The following is a 20984-nucleotide window of genomic DNA, read 5'->3' as shown; positions in this document are numbered from 1 at the left end:
TCTTAAAATATGAAGCTTTTATTTTTCTATATAAAGAATTTTAAAAATTTTAATATAAATATATTAAAAGTAACATTTTTATCTTAATTTCTGAACAAATTAGAGACAAAAATAATACGAAATAAATTTAGTAAAATTAGCATATTATATCTATCTATTTTTTATTATTATTATTATTATTATTATTATTATTACAATAAATAAATACTAGCACCTTTATCTTTTTGTAAATAATTTTGTTGGTGTAGGCAGATGGCCGGTTTCATTGGTTTTGAAGCCAATCCCCAACGTCTGCCTTTGTAATCTCCGCTAAACACCTATATGTATATATATTGGAACAACGATTCCGTATGCACGCTCTGCTTCACCTGCGCCTTGCTTCTTCCGCCAATTCCCACTACTCTCTCTTCGCAATGTCTGCTGCCTCTCTCGCTCTCCCTTCTTCTCTTTCTTCGCTCCGCGCCAATGGAGCTGCTCCACCTCAATGCTTCCGCCTCCACAATCCCTCTCGATCTAGGGTTTTCATGAGCGTTTCCGTCGGATCTCAAGCTGTCGTCGATGATGCCTTGTTCGCTGATTACAAGCCCACCTCCGCTTTCCTCTTTCCCGGTCAGGTTAGTTCTTTGTTTAATGAATTCTGGAGAATTTTAAGCTCTGGGAAATGGAAATCTGTTCTTATCCGAGGTCAAATGTTACTAATTTGAAAGCTTTTCCTTTAATCTGCCATGGGTTTCTTTGTTAATTTCGAAATGTGAAATGAAAAATTTCAGGGCGCACAAGCAGTTGGAATGGGAAAAGAGGCGCAGAGTGTGCCTGCTGCTGCAGAATTGTACAAGAAGGCAAATGATATATTAGGGTAATGCTCCCAAAAATCTTTTCTTTCTCTTTTTGGATGAAAAAAAGAATCTGCTTTTGATTCATTTTGTTTTGGATTAAAGTCCCCATTGACTATCGTTTAACACAGAATTCATATTTTGCTATCGTCTGTAATTAACTACGTTTGAGCTGCTTGCAGTTTTGATCTTCTGGATGTTTGCATCAATGGTCCTAAGGAAAAGTTAGATTCAACTGTCATTAGTCAGGTACCTTGCATTGCTTATTTCCTTTCCTTTAATGATCTTGTCTTGCCAGTGATCTATTGTCATTTATCCTATTGTGAAGAACTAATAAGTTAGCGTGTGATTTTGCAGCCTGCTATTTATGTCACAAGTCTAGCTGCTGTGGAGCTGCTTCGAACTCGTGATGGAGGCCAGCAGATTATTGACTCTGTTGATGTGACATGTGGCCTCAGCTTGGGAGAATATACTGCACTAGCATTTGCCGGGGCCTTTAGGTGAGTCATTTAGATGCCAATTATTGAACCAGTATCGTATTTGAACTTACGCAAATTACTTTACAGTCTTTGTTTTTCTATACCTTAATGACTTATTAAATCATCCAGAGGCTGCATTTCCATATTTAAGGCATACAGAAATTGCCATTGTCCTTCTTCAATGTGTCTACTATTGTTTGAGTTATTATGTCATGTAAAACTAGAAAAACAATGTGCCTGCTAATATTCCTCTTTCTCCTTTGAATTTGATTTCATGTAAAGCTTTGAGGAGGGACTGAAGCTGGTCAAACTAAGAGGAGAAGCAATGCAGGTAACAATCAATTTCTGTCTGATAGTGTCTTGTTGTGTAGATGATTTCATGATTCCTGTTGGTAATGATCGTTCTTTTCTGCTTTTAGGAAGCTGCTGATGCTGCTAAAAGTGCTATGGTCAGTGTCATAGGACTTGATTCTGAGAAGGTTCAGCAGTTATGTGATGCTGCCAACCAAGAAGTTGATGAAGCTGATAAAGTTCAGATTGCAAATTATTTGTGTCCCGTAAGATTCTTTCATTCCTGTCTCATTGATCGATTGAGTCTTGCTTGGGTGTTATGTTTATTAGGAGACCTGTTATGTGCTGACTTGGGCACTGAAAATGCGTTTACTTTGGCAGGGAAATTATGCAGTATCTGGGGGTGTCAAAGGAGTGGAAGCAGTTGAAGCTAAAGCAAAGTCATTCAAGGCTCGGATGACGGTAATTTTTTTTTTCATTCTATCTAAAAGTGTGATCTTTCTCCCTTTGCCTTGATTGATAGTAAATCATTTAGCTTCACAAACATGGGCTAATGTGGCAATCTAGCTATATCCTGACTGCTGGTGATAAAATATTTTCCCCCCTTCACAGGTGCGTTTAGCTGTTGCTGGTGCTTTTCACACTAGTTTCATGGATCCTGCAGTCTCAAGACTGGAGGCTGCATTGGCAGCAACCCAGGTTAGAACCCCAAGAATACCTGTTATATCGAATGTTGATGCTCAGCCACATGCAGATTCTGAGACAATAAAGAACATACTAGCACGTCAGGTAAGCAACTTAATACTTGGTTCTTGCCACCATGGTCTAAGAATTGCAATTAAACCTTGTGGTTGAAATTGCAGGTGACATCTCCTGTTCAATGGGAAACAACAGTGAAAACTTTGCTGACCAAAGGGCTGAAGAAGAGTTATGAGTTGGGGCCTGGAAAGGTAAAAATCTTATTGACTGCTTAGATCCAAGCTGCTGCTGCTGCTGCTGCTTATTCTTCTTCTTCTCTCTCTCTCTCTCTCTTTCTCTCTCATTCATAGTCTCTGTTTCTCATTGAGTTTGGGACATATATCAGGTTATAGCTGGCATTGTGAAGAGAATGGATAAAGGTGCCGAGATTGAGAACATTGGTGCTTGAGGAATCATTAGATGTAACTATTTGAGTTATTCCATACAACCATGTCAAAAAACGGTGTACCATTTTGTTCTGAGGGCAGAGTTTACGTATTCAATCCAAGCCAAGGAAAATCTAGTTGCAGTTTTGCACTGTTAGTTATGACCAGATTGAGGACTGTCTAGCCATGTTCCGAGACTTGTTGTTTGTGTTTTCTGAGCGTCGGATTTCAGGAAACAAATGAGCAAGTTAATTAGGCAGGAAGAAATACCTAAGAACACATGCTTAAGTTCATCAGCTTCAATTCTTTTAAGCTGCAGTGGCAACATTCTTCTAGTTAATTTCCTTAGGCATATCTTGTGTTATAAGAACTCACACTAGTTTGTTTCCTGAGTTCCACTGTTGGACAATGTCATTGATGCTTTTCTAAATTTGTTCAATAACAGTTCCAGCATTCCCCAAATCCATCATTTTGGCAATGGATTGTTCATTTTTTTCATTTTGGGGTATAAGCGAAAAGGGCAAAAAACGTAGGTTAAGCATAGCAAAAATAAGCAACATAAGCTCAACAAGATTGAAGAGTAAACCGGATGGGAGCTGGTGAAAAAGGAAGATAAAACAAAATCAGCAAATCAATCTCCCTCCTTCAGACCATGATTTTTCTTATGTGTCAAAGCTCATCTAATTGTCAAACTGGGATTTTCGGATCGTCAAGAGTTAAAGACTTAAGAGTTCTTGGCAGGACAAGGACAGATTGGATATGTTTACCAGGATGTTTGGTCAACACTTACTGCATGTTCTTCTAACTCCCAACCGTTCTTCCTTCCAAAAATGGTACTCCGAGTGAAAACAGAAAGCTTAGATTGCATTACTACTTGCTAGAAATTCACTTTTCTTTGAAGAAATTTGTGCAACATCTAAGCACTTAAACACTTACAATAATGGGATTTAAAACCAAAAAATTTTGGACAAAGAACTAGAATTCATCCAGCAGGAAATACATGTTTAGTTTTGAACAGTACTGGAAGGGCGGTGCGGTTGCCTCAACCTCCGAAGCTGATCGACCCACCGATCCTCAGGAACCTCATTGGCCCAATCAGGAGCCAACCCAGCAAACGAAACACCACGCATCGCTTCCCTAACTCTCATAGCATTCTCCGGCGTCAACGGCGCGTTTCTTCGGCTCTCGTCTTCCCTAAACGCCCTCCGTATCGCCGTATCAGACGCCTCTATCACCCTCTCTTCTTCTTCTTCTTCCTCCGCAGCAACGTCGCCTACATGAAGAGACAAGATTCCGTTTTCCACTCGATTGACATACCCGTTCGATAGGTTCTGAGAGTGGTGTTCTTCATCTGAGTTGACTCTATCACCGAACCCGTCTTGATCCTCATCGTCATCATCGTCGACCGCTGAGATTGGCTGGTAGTATTCTGGCGCGTCATCGTGATTGGTATCGGAGTCGCTGCCACTGCCATAGTTGGTCTCTGCAAAAGTACACAAGAAACCATCTTTGAAAATTTGAGAATTTACAAAAAAAAAAAAAATTGAATAAAAAAGTTCAAAGTTATTACCTTCGATACGATCGGTTGGAGAGGCGGACATGGCGTTCATTGTTGGTTGTGAAGCAAATGCGGAAAGATACAGAAAATCAGACGGTAAATATAAAATATTTATCAAATAATTCCAATAAAAAAAAACTTTGCAGAAAATATTGGTTAGAAACAAGTAGTGCACCAGCCGGGAATCGAACCCGGGTCTGTACCGTGGCAGGGTGCTATTCTACCACTAGACCACAGGTGCCCGCTAAGCGTCCGGAAAAAACTAAATTTAAGTCGTGAGAAAGCTTTGATTTCGTAGATTTGAGCCACACATTTCAGTTGGAGCTTAGCAGCCTTGTAATCTGAAGGTGGGAAAGAGGGAAAGAGAGAGTGAGGGGTCGAAGCGGGAAATGGCGAATTCCATGTACAGACCTTCGATTCTTCAATCTCAGATGCATATCCAACCCAGTTTATCGAGCAGAAATTCTGTTCCCAAGAAGAGTAACTTGCTCTGTTTCGCTTCATCACAACTCAACCCTGTTCGGTTAGCACCTACACATCAAATTTCCCGCTTCTTTTTATAATCATAAGCAAGCTGAAGATGACGGGTGTTGATGTAATTTTGGTGTGGTTGTAGGTCGGAAGTGAGTTTTTGTATCGGAACTCACCTCATTCCTCATCCAAACAAGGTCTTGCAAGTTTGAAAATTTTTGTTACCCGAAATGTTTGAATTCAATTTTAATGGTTGCCCACATGTAAGTTTCTCTGTGTCTCTATAGGTGGAGAGAGGAGGGGAAGATGCTTTCTTTGTTAGCAACTTCAATGGGGGAGTTATTGCTGTTGCTGACGGTGTCTCCGGGTATAAAAAAACTTATCTTGGAGAAGCAATCTGTTTTTTCTAGATTAAATGAGTTTCAAGTTTTTTGTCTAAACATGCCTTTAGTTTCTTAGACAGGTAGGCAAAATATGTCACTGTTGTGAGCTGAAAAGTCATCATGCAGTGCAGATGTGAAGTATGTGTGAAAGTAGGTTTCTTTGACAGTATCATTTTTTGACAAGTTCCATCTTCTCTGATTTGCCAGTTGGGCTGAACAAAATGTGGACCCTTCATTATTCTCCAAGGAACTGATGGCTAATGCTTCATCTCTTGTGGGGGATGAGGAGGTAGTAATTTGGCATATTTTGAAACAAGAATTTCCTTTGGGGATGCATATATGCTGTTTTTTGGTTGATATATCTGACTTCTGAAACATCTTTACCAGGTTAATTTCGACCCCCAGATCCTCATAAAGAAAGCACATGCTGCTACTTCCTCTAAAGGCTCGGCTACTGCGTGAGTTTATCATATTCTGAAGTGTTGTTTTTGTCTGTTTTTACACTTCATGGTACTGTCATTAACCATGATTTTCCAGTTGGTTTGTAGTATCGTTGCAATGCTAGAGAGGAATGGAATGATGAAGGTTGCCAACGTAGGTGATTGCGGATTAAGAGTCATCCGCAAAGGTAATGCCAAACACTGCCAGCTTGTTCTGGTCTTCTTCTGTTTTCAATTGTGTTTTTGTTTTTCATTTGTTACAGCAATGGAGAGGTTTGGTCATCTGATTACCTTACTGCAGGGCAGATAATCTTTTCAACCTCTCCACAAGAACATTACTTTGACTGTCCATATCAACTGAGCTCGGAGTTGGTTGGCCAAACCTATCTTGATGCGGTGGTAAGTGCTCTTGATTAGGACAAAAACACAAATCTGGAATCAACTAACCAGTGCCAAAGCAAGTTTCCCTTAACTTAAAATAGCTTCTTGTTACAGTTATCTTTCTGTTTGTCTTCCTGTAAAACCAGGTTAGCAGTGTGGAATTAGTGGAAGGAGACACCATCATAATGGGTTCAGACGGGCTGTTTGACAATCTTTTTGATCGTGAAATCGTTTCAACATTGTCCATACACAGTGACGTTGTCAACGCTGGTATGTGTTTCTCGCCATTGTTGTCTGTTAGATGACTATCATCTTCTTATAGTGGATGCTAAATTACACAATGTTCTCTGTTTCTATTCTTTGACGCTAGCGAAGGCATTGGCTAACCTGGCAAGCAATCATTCCATGGATTCAAGCTTCGATTCTCCCTACTCACTGGAGGCCAGATCCAAGGTCAAACTATTTGTGAGAATCAGTTAAAACTGGCACCACAGTCATGCCACACTGTAATGAACCTTAACATGTTCTGTTACTGGTTTTCCTTTACAGGGTTTTGATGTTCCTTTCTGGAAGAAAATTCTCGGGATGAAGCTAACAGGCGTGGTTTTCTTTTAGTTTTCCTGTGATAATGATTCCATTTCTGTTTAGCCATATTTGACCTGATTTCCATTTGTGTGTGATTAATTTTTTGAGCAGGTGGAAAGCTTGATGATATCACTGTGATCGTGGGTCAGGTTGTAACCTCACCAAGCACCGCTATCTCGGATGGGATTCCCAAAACAGAGGTACAGGGAACAGAAGGGGTTTGGAGAGGAGAACGACAAAATACACTGAACAATTTGTAATCAATTCTAGGATTTAATTGGATTCCATTCGAATATTCCTCTTCAATGGCAGGCTGGAGCTTTTTCCATGCTCACATCATAAAACACAGCCGAGATTAGAAAAATCAGAACAATAGAACCGAGTACGCAATGACCACAATTAAAGTAGTCAACAAACTGTAGCACATAATCCTTGAACATTGCATTAAGGCACAACATTTTCAATACTTGAATCTTTGGGGGTACAAACTCAAAACTTTCTGATGCAATTATATTGTCATGGAAACTCAAAACTTTCTGATGCAATTATATTGTCATGGAAACTAAAACCAAAAAATTTTCACAGATGACAATTCGATAGGGTCCCGGCTAGGAAATGACTCGATATTTATTATTATTCAATTGGTTGTAACAAATGAAAATGTTTACACTCTATGGTGAAAGTTAAATAAACTGTTGCCATGCCTGATTGTAATGTCTTGCTTACCCATCCCTCGTGTGAAGCAAAAACTTTCCACCCTTACTTGAGGTGTTGGTCATGCAGCTGCAAAATACAATGGTCGCAATTCCTTATGGTACTTCAGGTGACAGTGCCACTTTCGGTGCTATCATTGAGTTCTTGGAAGAAAGATTTTCCGGCTTCATATGTAGACCAGCAGATTGCAGCAGCAGGAGCATGGAAAAGCATTCGAGGAATCCATCCCCTCATGAGGCCCCTGTAGCCATCTTTTTGCACTATCGTTTTAATCACCTCACTAATAGAACTACTCTTAAATCTATCACATCCGCACACACCCTGTAATACAATTTTTAATAACAACACTACAACAATCAGGGAAGCTAGATGCATAATAAATCAAAGTAAATAATCAGCTCATTAAGTATAAACATGTCCTAAAGGATGTGAACTAACATATATGTATATCAGCTTTTGTCCAAACCCACCAATGGTGAAACTAGACTATGAAAGCAAAAAAGCAAATACAGAACAAGAAACAGGTTTACTTTCAGTGTATGCTGCTCTCAAGACAATGAAATTAATGGTGTTGCAGTAACCAAGACATTGCATCTTCTTACTCATTGTGTTATCTTCAAGAAATTGGTTCATTTAATTAAATACAAAATGACACAGCAGACGAAGTAATGGAAATTTACGAAAAGAAACATGAAATGGTGAAGATGATTGTCAATGAAAACCATCCAGGTCATTTAAACTATAGTTTTGGATATATCCGAGAATACTCAACAAATACTCGGGTGGTGGATAACAAAATTGCCAAAGATTGATCCTTGTTTTCTGAAAGGGACAATAGCAAAAATTTTTAAATGATATTCCTGAAAGATTTGAGCTAAAAAGAAAAATAGCGTTACATCATCTGTCTGGAAGCATAGACGAGAGAGCATTTGTAAGCTTTCAATTGGATAAGAAGGATTAACAATGTTAACATGGAGAACAACAGGATAAGGGCTCCCTTTTGGTATCAATTCGAACAAATGTTTATAATGACAGGATATGTCTATCCAAGCAAAACACAGATGTAGGCGATACACAACTGAATATTACTAACAACACAAACCATTCCAGGCAATATCAGCAGCATGCTCGAGCCACTGAAAGTGATAATAATCAATGCCTCAAATATTTCTTTTTCTTTAAGAAATTCTATTGAGTGAGTTTGAAATGGTTCTCGGCACAACATCAAGATCTAGCATCGAGGGTTTTTACACCAAAAGTTTCCACGTACAACATCCATTAAACAACAAACTAAGCAAAAATTCCTAATATAGCTAGCAAAAACTGATCACAGCAATAGCTCACTGCACCACAATCAGACAATCAACGGGAAAAAAAAAAGAGGGAAGGGGGGCAAAGCATGAATTACCTGACACTGCAACTGAGTTTTAACTACATCAAGAGGCGTAGTGATAACCGCAGCAGAAGCCCCGGCGAAAGCACCAGCCGTGGCGTGGACAATCACCCGCTCATCATCCGCACTCTCCGGTGAAATCTCAATCAATCCCCTTTTCGCCGCCTCGTAAGTAGCAAAATGGACTGCCGTAAACGGCGCATTCATGAGCACCGTCGTCCTGTAGGAAGCATAAAACGCCCCAAAACCTTCCTCTTTCAAAACTTTCTTAACACAGTCCAACACCCCTCTATAAGCAGCACTGTTCCCCAACTGTAACCTCTGCTTCACCATATCCATAGGCGTTAAAACGGCATCGCTTGTTACCGTCGCGAAAACCCCCGATACCGCATGAGCCGCCGAGTTATTCGGGTTCCCACCAGAAAAATACTTCTTGGAAACTTCGTACACAGAGAAGTAGACGGCATGGGCCGGACCAGCACCGAGTCCCATGGCCCCAATTCCCCGGTAGAAGCCCGCGAGTCCTTCGGATTTGACGATGGAACGGAGCGCGTGACCAACACCGACCGATTTGATGGGGCAAGAGCCGAGGGCTTGCATACGAGTCTTGACGGTGTCGACAGGGAACATAGCCATGTGCTCAACGCAGCCGGCGATGGAGCCGGCAATCATGAACTGCCAAAAGTGAAGCCCGTCGTGGGGGCTCAAATCCCCTCCCGGGTGGAAATCCGGCGGCTGTGGAACCTGCCGGAAGTCCGAATTTTGGAACTTTGTTGTGGTAGCTTCTGTTGCCATGAAGAATATTGGGTTTTTGGACCGATGAATTGGGATAATTAGGGTTTTGCAATGGTTTTAGCTGTGGAGTTATAGCCATACAAAGGTTTCGTCTTTTAAATAAGAAGATTAAGATTGAATTGCATATTTGAAAAGAGCAGAAAATAGCAAGGAAAGCTTTTCTCTTTTCCTTCTTCCACTTGTTTTCCCTTTCCGTGCTTTGCTTTTATTGAGACTTCTTTGCTAAGTAGATTTTGAAAGGCTTAACGAGTCAGAGATGGGGTTGAACAAATTGATTAGGGTTCCAAGAATTACGGGTTTCTTGTCAATTTAATCAATTCTTTTTTTTTTTTAACTAAAGAAATCAAAGACAAAATCTTCCGCTTCGTGTAATAACGTTGACCGGACAAATTTATAGAGCTACGCAACTAGGCCAAGGTTGGAAGCTTCCAACCCGCATATCCCAGAACTGGGCCTAAACACACAGCCCAATGTTCTAACCCCACTTTTCTGTTTGTTTCTCAGGAAAGGGTCTTGCAATTCTTCATCCCATTGTTGCCTGCTATCTGACATTCAAACAGTAAAGCTTCATAACCATTTTTACATTCTTTGGGGGCAATGTTTTCTGTAACATCACTTTGTTTCTTGAAGAATGAGAGAAAGAAAAGAATAAACTTGAATGAACGTGGTTAAGAAAGAGAAGTTCATTTTCCTTCTTTGCAATCTTCTAATCTTTACTTGGTCCCTCCTGTACAAGACAGGATTTGTTGTAACAAACAACTGACAAAAGAGAAACAGTCCAAACATGATACAAGCATCCATGAAATTTATGCCTAAGACTTCAAGATGCAGCCTGCAAGTTCAGGCTGGAAAACGTAAGTCTTTTATTTCATTTGAAGAACAGATTATCTGATTAATGGCCACGAGTTTGTGAAATGTTCCTGATGAAGGAATCGATACTGGTTTCAGATGATCCCTTTCTGTCAATGGCATGTAGAAATTTTTGTTTAAGCTCTTTACCTCTGTCCCTCATTTCTGTCACTTCAACACTTTCCAAATCCATAAATTTTCGCACAAGCTTGGAAATTTCGTCTCTTGTCACCAAATTCTCTGCTAGGAACTGTTTTTTCACCCTCCACCCGATCTTCCAATCATCCACAATCAGCTTACTGTTCAGCTTTTGATCTGCAACCAGAGGAAAGGTAAGAAAAGGAACGCCTGCAAAAATGCCTTCTCGAACAGAATTCCACCCGCAGTGACTCCAAAATCCCCCTACGGAAGGATGGCATAGCACCCTCAGCTGGTCACACCAAGGCACCACAAATCCCTGATCACTGCAAGCCGCCTCCATCCTGGAAGTCTCGTAACGGACCACCCACAAGAACCGTACACCGCTGTCATTCAAGCCAGCCGCAATTTCATCCATTTGGGCACTTGAAACTGAAAGAAAACTTCCCAGTGACACATACAGAACAGAGTTCCTAGGTTGTCTGTCAAGCCAGTGTAAGTAGGTAAGTTCATTGTCGCCAAGGTTTGAAGAGGAACTGTTGTCAAGCTCGAGGTAAGGAATGGCAGGCCCAACAGTGTAGACTGGGAAGGGAAATTCTGGCTTAAGAGTATCAACTGCTGTTGTTTCAAGCTCGTAAATTGAAGCGAGCAAAAGATAATTTGCTTTACGCACCCATGAAATACTATCCAACATCTGCTTCAAGATAAACCAAGACCGTGAACCCTCAATGATATTTGCGATAGGAAGGTCCAATAGACTTGTCGACGAAAGCCCAGGGATGTAGTCCACTTGCTCATGACCCTTTTCTGTCTTATACACAGTTTGAACACACAGAAAACAAATAAACTCAATCAATGCTGATTTGCATTAATTAGCATGATGGGTTTTCTTTGATACTTATACTACAATCGTTCACCATTGGATGAAATTGAAGAAAAATGTCATATGGAAGGCTGTTGAACTAGGGCTTGCTTTGTAAGAACAAAGCCAGACAAAGTTTCTGTCAACTGCCCATACTTTACTGTTTTGTTATTTGACATGTTACTGTCTTCACTAATGTCAGGAAGTATGGTTAAGATTATTGAGTGGTTGAATGAGTCTTGTAGTGTATAAGCAAAGCTTGAAAGCGACGTTTCACATATATTGTAATGAATGAATGAATCTTAAGCAAGTTGAGAGATGCAACATGGGCAAAGGCCAAATGACCTCAAGAGTACGGTATGGTGTTGCACACTTATCAAGACCCAACGCTAGGAAAAGAAAAAAGAACTGTAGCTGATTGGAGTAAGCTAGCCATAGGTCAGATGAAATTTAATATTGATGAGACCGCCTCGGGATGCGGAGATCGAGGAAGTGTTGAGAGATAGTGATGGGCGGGTTAAAGCTATTTTTTCGAAAACAATAGGGGTTGGTGATGCAAGCCTCGCTGAAGTGAGGGCAATTATGAAAGCTTTCTTGATCTTTGCAGCTTCAAAATGGAGTCAGACTCACAAACTGATAATTGAGTCAGATTCTAAAAATGCATTCAAATGGATTAATGGACCATTTGGATCTCCTTGGAGGCTAAGGAAGTGGATCATGCACGTTGAAAGTCCGACAAGGAACATTAAAGGGTGAGAAGTCAACCATATCTTCAGAGAAAAGAATCAATTCACAAGTAGTCATGCGAAAGAGGGGGTCAGACATCAGGAGGATTTATTGAATGTCTTTGAATGGTAGAGAGGGTAGAGATTTTTTTATTCTTCTTCTTTGAATGGTTTGATCGTTTCTCTCTGTTGCTTTTTGACTTTTATTTGGCTGAGATGGTTTGGCTTTTGAACCAAGGTCTGTGATATGAGGCCCTGAGTTTTTGATTAGATTGCAAGATTGCTGGTTCTCCTATCAGGAATGATTTTTGCACAGGGAGGCTTGGGGTATACCATTTGTGGCTACTTGCTGTTTCTGATTTTGATTTTTGTATATTGATGATAGGGGTTTTTATGGGGTTCTTTGTAAGCTGGTTTTCTTTAGGCAAGATGACAAGATTTTGAGATGATGTGCTGATCAAGGCATAGCATCCTAAAATCATGTGCTCTTTTGTTCTCCAGGGAACCTTTTCCTGGTTTCTGATAATGAAATCCAATTAATTTTCAAAAAAAAGAAACACTTTCTTCTTTCTTTTCTTTGTTGTTCTTTGGTTCTCTGTTCTCTGTTATGTTTCTATGTTAACATTGAATGTATAGATGCTTAGTTCCAATGATTTCTAAGCTAAACAGTAAAGGCTCTATGAGCTAGGAAACCATGCAATTATCAGTACACAAAAAGAAAGAAAAATAACATATAATGAAAGCTGAAGCTAACAGTAAAGGAAGTCCATACTCGAATTTCAGCAAAGGCTACATTACCTAACGGGTCCACTGGGAAGTGTCCGTTTTCCCGGAAAAGATGAAAATGGTGAAACACCGAAAACATCAGAGCTGACATAGGCCAAAACGAGGCCACCGGAATATTCCTCCGGTTCCCGGCAGATACTGCCCAAAAGAGGAACGTATCAGCCATGATGAGAGTAGCCGGAGGGTTAAGTTGATCCAGAAGGCTCTCAAAAGGAGCATCCATCTTTGTCCAAACAGCTTCTGCGAATCCAAACAGGTCAGCAGCTCGAACCAGCTCCGATGGCAAAACGTTTGGTATGGAGCAGAAATGGATATTATCAGGTTTAGGATCAGAGCCAATGAAGCCGAGCCACTCCTCGGTGACTACAAAGGTAATAAGTATGTTGTTGGATTTTGAGGCCAGGATTTTGCAGAGGTTCATCATGGGGTTGATGTGGCCTCGACCAGCGGACGGCACCGCCACCACGTGGCACGGTGTGCTTGGCTTTGAGCATATGGAGTTCATAGCTGAAATGTTTTCGATTACGCTGGAACTTGGAAGTTGGAGGACAGATGATGAGGGGCTTTGGTCATTTATGAAACTAAGCGGTTGCGATTGTTCAAATTAGCATAGTGACCTTTTGCCTTTTCAATGAATATGGGTCATTGACTTGTAACAGTAGTGATAAGAAAATTCTTTGTGGTGGTTGAGAATAAGAGTGAAAATTTTCTTAGCAATATGGGAAAATGTAATCTTAGAAACACTAAACATATGAACATGTAACCAATAAATTATTATACTGTAAAGCTTGAATTGCTTTTCTGTTTTGGGTCTTCTCATTTCTTAACCCAAACAATAAGCAAGTGGGAAGATTCCAAACCAACTGAATATATTGTGTTCTATGCTGAACAGTAGAATCAATAGAAAAAGAAAAAAAAAGAAATAGCCTTATCTTAGTTTTAGGCAGTATGGGGAATTGAAATTAGGAATGTAATGTAAAATCAATACATAAAATTCAAAACACAAAGTTTTAGCCTATTGCCATCTCCTTGTTCTTAAAAATTGTACTACAAGATAACATAATAGATCAGGTTCCATATTCTTGTTAAATGGAATCAAGGAACGCATCAAGGTTAGCAGCAGAAGACCCGCCTTCAGAAATTGCAACCAGACATTTATCCTGGAGTTCTCTAGCTCTTCTTCTAATTTCCTTTCCCTCATTGCTTTCAACATCCATAAACCTCCGCACAAGCTGTGCAATATCCTCTCCGGTGACCAATTTTTCAGCTCTTACAGTACTCTTCACCCTCCACCCATTTTTCCAATCTTCCGCGATTTGCCTGCTGTTAGTATCTTGGTCCAAAAACAGAGGAAACGCAAGCATTGGAACACCAGCGAAAACTGCTTCCAGGATGGAATTCCATCCACAGTGTGTCCAAAATCCCCCTATGGATGGATGGCACAGTACCTTCAATTGGTCACACCAAGGAATCACTAGCCCCATATCACCACAACAATCTTTCAACCTCGAGACCTCCCCTCGGGCCACCCACAAGTATCGAACACCGCAGATTTGCAATCCGGCAATAATTTCATCCATCTGGGTCTTTGAAACTGAAAGGAAACTTCCCAATGAGATGTACAGGACAGAACCTACCTGTTGAGAATCCAACCATTGAAGGTAGTTACTAGTTTTACAGGAACCATCCTTAAGTTCCAAGTAAGGGATGGCAGGGCCAATGGGGTAAACTGGAAAACTAAAAGTTGCACTTAAGCTGTCAAAGACTTGGGGTTCAAACTCGTACACTGAAGTGAATAGGAGATACTGTGCGTTTGGCACTCTTGAAATGCAGTCAAGAGCAAGCTCCAAGACTCTTTCATTGTCCCTATGGCAAATTGTTCGAAGTTCTGCTACATCGGATGAAGAAATTCCTGGGATGTTGTCCACTTGCTCTATTACAAGGAAGAATGGGAAAAAAACAAAACAAAATAGTAACAGTTAGATATATTATTAATTTCAAGACTTGTTAATTGTTCTTAAATTCAGCACCCTTTTGTAGAAAATAATCGTCTACCTATCAAATTAACTTTTGCATGGCTATGTTTTATATGAAGATCAAAATGATGAAACATGGAAAACACAGAAGCCGACATCGTCCAAACCAGAGCGACCGGAATATTCCTTCGATTACCGACACAAGTGCCCCATCGAACCTCGATATCTCCTATGATGGCTGTTACCGGCAACTCAAGTCGATCAAGAAGCTGCTCAAAGGGAACTTCCATCTTTGTCATCACAGCTTCGTAGAAGTCTGGAAAGTTGGCAGCTTTAAGGCGCTCAGGTGGAATGACATTTGGGATTGCTTCAAAACGTATATTATCAGGCTTCGGATCAGAGCCGATGAAGCCGAGCCATTCTTCTGTGACAACAAAGGTGATGAGAATATCCTTCCTTTTCGAAGCTAGTAGCTTGCAGAGGTTCATCATGGGGTTGATGTGACCACGCCCAGGAAACGGCATAGCTACCACGTGGCACACCGTGGCTGGTTGTGCATTTGTCGATTCCATGTCTGAAACTTGACTGAATGATTTGATGAGTTCGGAAGAAATGGTATGAAATGAGATTCACAGAGGATGTATGTGTTTGTCAGTGATTGAGATGAGATCAAAAGAAAAATGGGAGTGATTGAAACCATACAGAATCAACTACTGATGTAGAACATAACATATATTTTCTTGGACTTCACTACCGAGAATAAAAAACCTAGGCCAAGTCATAACTTTCAGACAAGATGTGTTCTGAGTCATAACCCGTGTCAACCTGCCTTGTCTCTTGCCTGCCCTGTCTCTAGGGGTATCTGTCTTTTCTGCTTTTCTTTTCAAAGGGATTTTAATAACTTAGTATTTTAAGAAAGCAAACAAAATTGTAGTCAATTGTTAGGGTGTCGCTCGAAAGATGAGGTAAGGGATGACTCATAGTATTACTAGGAAGAACATGGTTTGAATGATTTGATCTTTCATTGGGCATATGACAAAATTTCCAAGGTTGAAAAGGAGAACAATCTCTTCTTTTATTTTCATTTTGTTCCTTTCTTATCAGAGGACTCGTGTTTAACTTTTCTTGAGGCATCAAATGGTTTTTTCTCTCAGCTGTCTTGTACCTAGTGGGCTGTTACGTTCAAATTGAATTTGATTTCTCCTTTTGATTGGGGGTCAAGACTTTATTGATGGAACCGAAACTTTTGCAAATTTTAGGAATTTGGGTGTGCCTATGCAACTGGACCAGATAAGGCATTTGCTATCTTTTCTCGGGAAAATTGAGAGGCCTAGTGGATTTGAGATTGAAATTTTACTCAAGTTCCAGAGTTACAGATGCAATTATAACTCAAGCTCATTGAGTTTTTCCTGTTTATTTTACTCTTGGTTCATGCAGAAAATCCTGAACCACATAAATGGCACATGATGCAAAAGTTGCTGTGAACTGATAATCAACAAAGTAAAAAAAGTGAGTAAAACTTATATTAACCTGCTATGCAGCAATTCAAGGATATAGAAAATTAAAGTTCCAACTTGACATCAGAATCAGTCTAATCAATGAGCATGGCGTCATGGCCTTGTGAGATGTGGTTGATGAAAGCATCAAGGTTCATTTGAGATGATCCGCCTTTGGCAATTGCTTTCCGACATTTCTCTTTGAGTTCTCTTGCTGATCTTCTCATGTTTTTCACCTCATTGTTCTCTGGATCCATAAAACATCGGACAAGTTCTGCAATTCTAGCTCTTGTCACCAAACTTTCATCTCTATGTTGTTCCTTCACCCTCCATCCAATCTTCCAGTCATCAACAATTTGTTTGCTATTTGGAGCTTGATCAAAAATAATGGGAAAGGTGAGCATTGGAATGCCTGCAAAGATAGCTTCAAGAGTGGAATTCCAACCACAGTGTGTTAGAAATCCCCCAATAGAAGAATGGCATAGCATCTTCAATTGATCACACCAAGGCACTACTAACCCCATACCATCACAACTGTCCCTTAGCCGAGAAGTTTCTCCACGAGCTACCCACACGTATGGAACACCACTATCTTGTAGTCCAGCTGCAATTTCATCCATTTGCTCGTTTGAAACTGAGAGGAAACTTCCTAAGGAGACATACAAAACAGAACATGGAGGATGAGAATCTAGCCATTGCAGATAGTTAGGGACATTTGGAAAGGTGCTCTCTGAGGAGTTCTCATGAAGTTCAAAGTAGGGGATTGCGGGGCCAACTGGGTAGATGGGAATATTGAATTTTGACTTTAGAGCGTCCATGACATGGCTTTCAAGCTCATAGACTGAAGTGAATAGAAGATATTTTGCCTTTGGCACCCATGAAATGCATTCCAAGGTAAGCTCAATGACTCGCGGTGCATTTCCTTCAAGGAGCACTTGCAGGTCTGCCAAATGACCTGGTGAAATTCCAGGGCTATGCTCAACAAGTTCACTGCTCTTATCTGTTACACAGTCATCAATCAATTGCTATCATCATTTACCATTTGAGACATCTAGGTATGAACATGAATAAATCAACTAAGAAATGTTATACTGAAAATTAGTACCTAATAAATCAACTAAGAAATGGCAGTTTTGTGTGAGGTCAATGCTATGCAATATGGAAAACACGGTTGCTGATGTTGTGCAGAGTGAGGCCACAGAGAAATTTCTTCTATTTCCCATGCGAATTGCCCATTGCAGCTCAGTATCAGCTATGATGGCAGTCACCGGCAGCTTGAGATTATCAAGGAGCTCCTCAAATGGAGCTTCCATCTTTGTCATAACAGCTTCATAAAAGCCAGGAAAATCAGTGCCTCGAACTAGCTCAGATGGGAGAACATTTGGTATTGAAGCAAAGTGTATGTTATCAGGCTTGGCGCAGGATCCAATGAAGCCTAACCACTCTTTGGTAACAACAAAGGTGATTTCAAGATCATGCTTTCTTGAAGCTAGTAACTTACACAGGTTCATCATAGGATTGATATGGCCTCTACCAGGATAAGGTATTGCCACCACATGAGTGCTGCTAATAGGTTTCATGCATACAGAACTCATGCCAGGAATTTAACAAAGAAGAAGATAAAAGTGAAGAATTCTGAAAACAATCTGAGGCAAACACAATTAAACTAACAAATTACTTTTTATTTTTGTCACTTCTCAGCTAGTTTGTTTATATATATATATATATAACTGTTAAGATAAATATACAAATTATTTAGTTAGAGTTACTACACAATACTATTATCTAGTCAGACTACAATTAAACTATGAATCAAATTAAGATTAATCTTATATATATATATATATATCAATTCACCATTTACAATTTTATATTATATAAGATTTTCTCTTATTCTAATATGGTATGATAGATCAAGATTCTCTTCATCTAACAATAATGAACAAGTTAACTACTATCTGTCTTCTTGCTCGTTTTGATATTAATTCTAGAAATGACACTCATCCATCTGAATATTCTTAGCAGTTTTATGCAGGGTGAACTTATCCATCTTGAACTTATATTTGTGGTAGCCATTTGGACCACAAGCAAATGTTGTTTCTATTGACTTTGACTCTTAAAACTTAGAGAGGGCACATTTCATTCCACTTTCCATTATTGATCTGCTGATTGCTTTAAATACTATGAATATTCACTGTTTAAGTTAAGGGTTTGTTTTAAAACCTGCTCCATAGTTTTTCTTTCTTTTTTTATAATTGGGGGAGGGAGATTCGAACCTTGCTCTAAAGGTAGAAGGATTATGCACCAACCACTGAACTAAATGCTCGAGTGCAAAACCTGCCCCATAGTTGATAGAAAGGAATAGGAAAATGAATTCTACATTATGGAACAGAAAATTCTAGCATCTGCTTATTTCATTGTCATCGAAACACAAGTCCACTGCTTGCTCAATCCATATGAACTTCATGAAATCACAGGGTTCCTTCCATCGGCTTTAAATTATTTTAGGATTGAATAGAAATACATCAACATTCTTGATAGGGAGGGTGATTAGAAATAGCCCCGATGAAGGCATCAAGATTAGTGTCAGATGATCCCCCTTCTGCAACTGCTGCTTGACAAATATCTTGAAGTTTTCTTGCTCTTTTTACCATCTCCATCCTGTCACTGCTTTCTGGATCCATGAACCTTTGTACAAGGTCTGAAATTTCTTCTCTTCTCGTCAAAGTGTTGCTTCCTGCATCCCTCTTCATTCTCCATCCAATCTTCCAATCTTCCACAATTCTCTTGCTATTTGTAACTTGATCCCAAAATAAAGGAAAAGTAAGCATTGGAACTCCTGCAAAAACAGCTTCAAGGGTTGAATTCCATCCACAATGTGTCAAAAATCCTCCAACGGAAGAATGGCACAAGACTTTCATTTGGTTACACCAAGGCACCACCAATCCTAAATGACTATGGTTGGCAGTAAACCGAAAAGTTTCTGAACGTGCAACCAAAATGTACCGAACACCACTATTAATTACTCCAGCAAAAATTGCATCCATTTGGGCAGTTGAAGCTGAAAGGAAACTACCCATTGACACATATAAAACAGACCCTGTAGGTTGTGAATTCAGCCATTCTAGATAGTCAGGACCACTCTGAGCAGAATTTGCAGATGAAATGTCTTCCAATTCAAAGCATGGTATATTGGGGCCAACAGGGTAGAGAGGGATGCTGAATTTTTCTTTCAAAGTGTCAAAGACTGGAGCTTCAAGCTCATAGACAGAATTGAACAGAAGATAGTGTGCTGTGGTTAAACTTGACAAGGTTTCCAGGAGCCCTCGCAATAAAGTTGGACTGTCTCCACTGAAAAATGTCGGGAGATCTGCCACACGTATCGGAGGAATTCCAGGGATGTAGTCCACAAGCTCTTGTCCTTGCTCTATCACAAGTTAAATTGAATTCATAAGCAAATAAAAATAATTCTACTTTCAATTAGGATTCCTTTTTTTTTTTGGGTAATATTTTCAATTAGAAGTCCAGCATAGAATAAACCATAAATAAAATCCAGTAAAACTTGGCATACCTGATAAATCAACTGGAAAATGGCCATTTTGTTTAAACAGATCCAAGTAACACAACATTGAAAACACCGTTGCCGGTGAGGTCCTCAGTGCGGCCACAGGGATATTCCTGTAGTTTCCTGCATGTATAGCCCATACTAGCGCTGCGTCAGTTAATATGGTGGTCACTGGCAGCTCAAGGCGGTCAAGTAATTCTTCAAAAGGGGCTGTCATCTTTGTCCTGACAGCCTGAATAAATCCTGGAAAGTCATCAGCTCGAACAAGTTCTGATGGGATCACATTTGGTATCGAGGCAAGGCGAATATTACTATGCTTAGCATTAGAACTAATGAAGCCTAGCCACTCTTCTGTAACAACAAATGTTATGAGAATATTCTCTCTCTTCCTAGTTATGAACTTGCAAAGATTCATCATTGGATTAACATGGCCTCGACCAGGATAAGGCAATGCCACAACATGGCAGAGATCAGGTTTTTCTGAAGCCATGTGATTCCGACTATGAACCTTTCTTTCTCTCAAGACAAAGTTCCAACTTTCAGATCAGACTCTCAACAGAAGATGAAGCAGGTAAAGTTTTAGCTTTTGACCTTTTTGACAAGGATCTTATTGCCCGTTTCAAAGCTTGAAGCCGTAGACCTGTCAATGGGCCAGCCCGGCTCAGCCCGGTCCTAATTTTTATGAATTGAAAAAATATGAGTCGGATCGAGTCAGTCCATTTTTGTATGGATTATGAAATTTTCAACCCAGTCCGCTCCTTACTAACCCATGAGTTGGGTTGGGCTAATCTATTTCTTTTTTATCAAAAAAAATTTTATTTTTATAATTTTAGTTAATAAATTTTTTATTAATAAAATTATTTTATAATTTAATTCATAAATTAAAATTATTAATTTGATAACTAAAAATTAAACACATTAAAATATATAAAATAAGTAATATTATTAATAATTAAATTATTACTTTTATATAATTAAATATTTAAAATTATTAAATTAATTAAAATTATTAATTTTTTTTATTTATAAGGCTGGCCTGCCCCAGCCACCCCAGCCCACTGATTTGGTGGGCTGATCCATCTAGATTCGGTTTAAATATAAACTTAAATTTTTATGATCTAATCTACTTTATATTAAATA

At 39.6% G+C, this 20984-nt stretch overlaps 8 protein-coding genes and 1 non-coding gene across 9 annotated transcripts; 2 read left to right on the top strand and 7 right to left on the bottom strand.

The window, feature by feature from the left end:
• The first annotated feature begins 244 nt into the window (after positions 1–244).
• Positions 245–3189, top strand: EMB3147 (Acyl-carrier-protein S-malonyltransferase). The gene is made up of 10 exons (XM_007016926.3): positions 245–614; positions 771–856; positions 1016–1082; positions 1191–1333; positions 1595–1643; positions 1732–1869; positions 1985–2065; positions 2216–2392; positions 2467–2553; positions 2688–3189. Exons 1-10 carry the CDS (start codon positions 351–353, stop codon positions 2748–2750), a joined length of 1155 nt encoding a protein of 384 aa, XP_007016988.3. The 5' UTR covers positions 245–350; the 3' UTR covers positions 2751–3189.
• A 412-nt stretch (positions 3190–3601) lies between these two features.
• LOC18591028 (uncharacterized) lies at positions 3602–4474 on the bottom strand. Its single transcript, XM_007016925.3, has 2 exons — positions 4298–4474; positions 3602–4210 (listed from the first exon to the last, which is right to left on the bottom strand). Exons 1-2 carry the CDS (start codon positions 4335–4337, stop codon positions 3732–3734), a joined length of 519 nt encoding a protein of 172 aa, XP_007016987.3. The 5' UTR covers positions 4338–4474; the 3' UTR covers positions 3602–3731.
• Positions 4456–4526, bottom strand: TRNAG-GCC (transfer RNA glycine (anticodon GCC)). The gene has a single exon. It is a non-coding gene; the product is annotated as a tRNA-Gly (tRNA).
• A 51-nt stretch (positions 4527–4577) lies between these two features.
• On the top strand, positions 4578–6851 carry PBCP (Protein phosphatase 2C family protein). Its single transcript, XM_007016923.3, has 11 exons — positions 4578–4808; positions 4902–4953; positions 5044–5123; positions 5347–5428; positions 5527–5597; positions 5688–5767; positions 5881–5978; positions 6107–6230; positions 6331–6413; positions 6510–6558; positions 6657–6851. Exons 1-11 carry the CDS (start codon positions 4675–4677, stop codon positions 6803–6805), a joined length of 1002 nt encoding a protein of 333 aa, XP_007016985.3. The 5' UTR covers positions 4578–4674; the 3' UTR covers positions 6806–6851.
• Positions 6852–7145: 294 nt separating this feature from the next.
• LOC18591026 (uncharacterized) lies at positions 7146–9774 on the bottom strand. Its single transcript, XM_007016922.3, has 2 exons — positions 8668–9774; positions 7146–7580 (listed from the first exon to the last, which is right to left on the bottom strand). The coding sequence occupies exons 1-2, from the start codon at positions 9445–9447 to the stop codon at positions 7365–7367; spliced, it is 996 nt and encodes a 331-aa protein (XP_007016984.3). The 5' UTR covers positions 9448–9774; the 3' UTR covers positions 7146–7364.
• Positions 9775–10115: 341 nt separating this feature from the next.
• LOC18591025 (UDP-glycosyltransferase 87A1-like) lies at positions 10116–13357 on the bottom strand. Its single transcript, XM_007016921.3, has 2 exons — positions 12820–13357; positions 10116–11241 (listed from the first exon to the last, which is right to left on the bottom strand). The coding sequence occupies exons 1-2, from the start codon at positions 13310–13312 to the stop codon at positions 10340–10342; spliced, it is 1395 nt and encodes a 464-aa protein (XP_007016983.3). The 5' UTR covers positions 13313–13357; the 3' UTR covers positions 10116–10339.
• A 202-nt stretch (positions 13358–13559) lies between these two features.
• Positions 13560–15582, bottom strand: LOC18591024 (UDP-glycosyltransferase 87A2-like). The gene is made up of 2 exons (XM_007016920.3): positions 14863–15582; positions 13560–14740 (listed from the first exon to the last, which is right to left on the bottom strand). The coding sequence occupies exons 1-2, from the start codon at positions 15353–15355 to the stop codon at positions 13893–13895; spliced, it is 1341 nt and encodes a 446-aa protein (XP_007016982.3). The 5' UTR covers positions 15356–15582; the 3' UTR covers positions 13560–13892.
• A 692-nt stretch (positions 15583–16274) lies between these two features.
• Positions 16275–17994, bottom strand: LOC18591023 (UDP-glycosyltransferase 87A1-like). The gene is made up of 2 exons (XM_007016919.3): positions 17385–17994; positions 16275–17279 (listed from the first exon to the last, which is right to left on the bottom strand). Exons 1-2 carry the CDS (start codon positions 17872–17874, stop codon positions 16375–16377), a joined length of 1395 nt encoding a protein of 464 aa, XP_007016981.3. The 5' UTR covers positions 17875–17994; the 3' UTR covers positions 16275–16374.
• A 647-nt stretch (positions 17995–18641) lies between these two features.
• Positions 18642–20433, bottom strand: LOC18591022 (UDP-glycosyltransferase 87A1-like). The gene is made up of 2 exons (XM_007016918.3): positions 19851–20433; positions 18642–19706 (listed from the first exon to the last, which is right to left on the bottom strand). Exons 1-2 carry the CDS (start codon positions 20332–20334, stop codon positions 18805–18807), a joined length of 1386 nt encoding a protein of 461 aa, XP_007016980.3. The 5' UTR covers positions 20335–20433; the 3' UTR covers positions 18642–18804.
• Positions 20434–20984: the final 551 nt, after the last annotated feature.

Source organism: Theobroma cacao, chromosome 9 (assembly GCF_053813885.1).
Source record: "Theobroma cacao isolate CCN51 chromosome 9, ASM5381388v1, whole genome shotgun sequence".
Taxonomy (NCBI): domain Eukaryota; kingdom Viridiplantae; phylum Streptophyta; class Magnoliopsida; order Malvales; family Malvaceae; genus Theobroma; species Theobroma cacao.
Note: the sequence above shows the minus strand (reverse complement) of the source record. Positions and strands in the feature narration are given on the sequence as shown.

Bases quoted from the DNA above. Each gene is read 5' to 3' on its own strand.
- EMB3147 (XM_007016926.3), top strand. From the start codon at position 351: ATGCACGCTCTGCTTCACCTGCGCCTTGCTTCTTCCGCCAATTCCCAC. The intron at 1,644-1,731 runs GTAACAATCAAT...TTCTGCTTTTAG, and splicing joins TAAGAGGAGAAGCAATGCAG to GAAGCTGCTGATGCTGCTAA. The intron at 2,066-2,215 runs GTAATTTTTTTT...CCCCCTTCACAG, and splicing joins CATTCAAGGCTCGGATGACG to GTGCGTTTAGCTGTTGCTGG.
- LOC18591028 (XM_007016925.3), bottom strand. From the start codon at position 4,337: ATGAACGCCATGTCCGCCTCTCCAACCGATCGTATCGAAG. The intron at 4,211-4,297 runs GTAATAACTTTG...GTACTTTTGCAG, and splicing joins TCCAACCGATCGTATCGAAG to AGACCAACTATGGCAGTGGC.
- PBCP (XM_007016923.3), top strand. From the start codon at position 4,675: ATGGCGAATTCCATGTACAGACCTTCGATTCTTCAATCTCAGATGCAT. The intron at 5,124-5,346 runs GTATAAAAAAAC...CTGATTTGCCAG, and splicing joins GTTGCTGACGGTGTCTCCGG to TTGGGCTGAACAAAATGTGG. The intron at 5,768-5,880 runs GTAATGCCAAAC...ACCTTACTGCAG, and splicing joins ATTAAGAGTCATCCGCAAAG to GGCAGATAATCTTTTCAACC.
- LOC18591026 (XM_007016922.3), bottom strand. From the start codon at position 9,447: ATGGCAACAGAAGCTACCACAACAAAGTTCCAAAATTCGGACTTCCGG. The intron at 7,581-8,667 runs GTAATTCATGCT...ATTGTATTACAG, and splicing joins AAACTCAGTTGCAGTGTCAG to GGTGTGTGCGGATGTGATAG.
- LOC18591025 (XM_007016921.3), bottom strand. From the start codon at position 13,312: ATGAACTCCATATGCTCAAAGCCAAGCACACCGTGCCACGTGGTGGCG. The intron at 11,242-12,819 runs GTAATGTAGCCT...TGTATAAGACAG, and splicing joins CTTCCCAGTGGACCCGTTAG to AAAAGGGTCATGAGCAAGTG.
- LOC18591024 (XM_007016920.3), bottom strand. From the start codon at position 15,355: ATGGAATCGACAAATGCACAACCAGCCACGGTGTGCCACGTGGTAGCT. The intron at 14,741-14,862 runs GTAGACGATTAT...TCCTTGTAATAG, and splicing joins TGCAAAAGTTAATTTGATAG to AGCAAGTGGACAACATCCCA.
- LOC18591023 (XM_007016919.3), bottom strand. From the start codon at position 17,874: ATGAGTTCTGTATGCATGAAACCTATTAGCAGCACTCATGTGGTGGCA. The intron at 17,280-17,384 runs GTACTAATTTTC...ACTGTGTAACAG, and splicing joins TTTCTTAGTTGATTTATTAG to ATAAGAGCAGTGAACTTGTT.
- LOC18591022 (XM_007016918.3), bottom strand. From the start codon at position 20,334: ATGGCTTCAGAAAAACCTGATCTCTGCCATGTTGTGGCATTGCCTTAT. The intron at 19,707-19,850 runs GTATGCCAAGTT...AACTTGTGATAG, and splicing joins TTTTCCAGTTGATTTATCAG to AGCAAGGACAAGAGCTTGTG.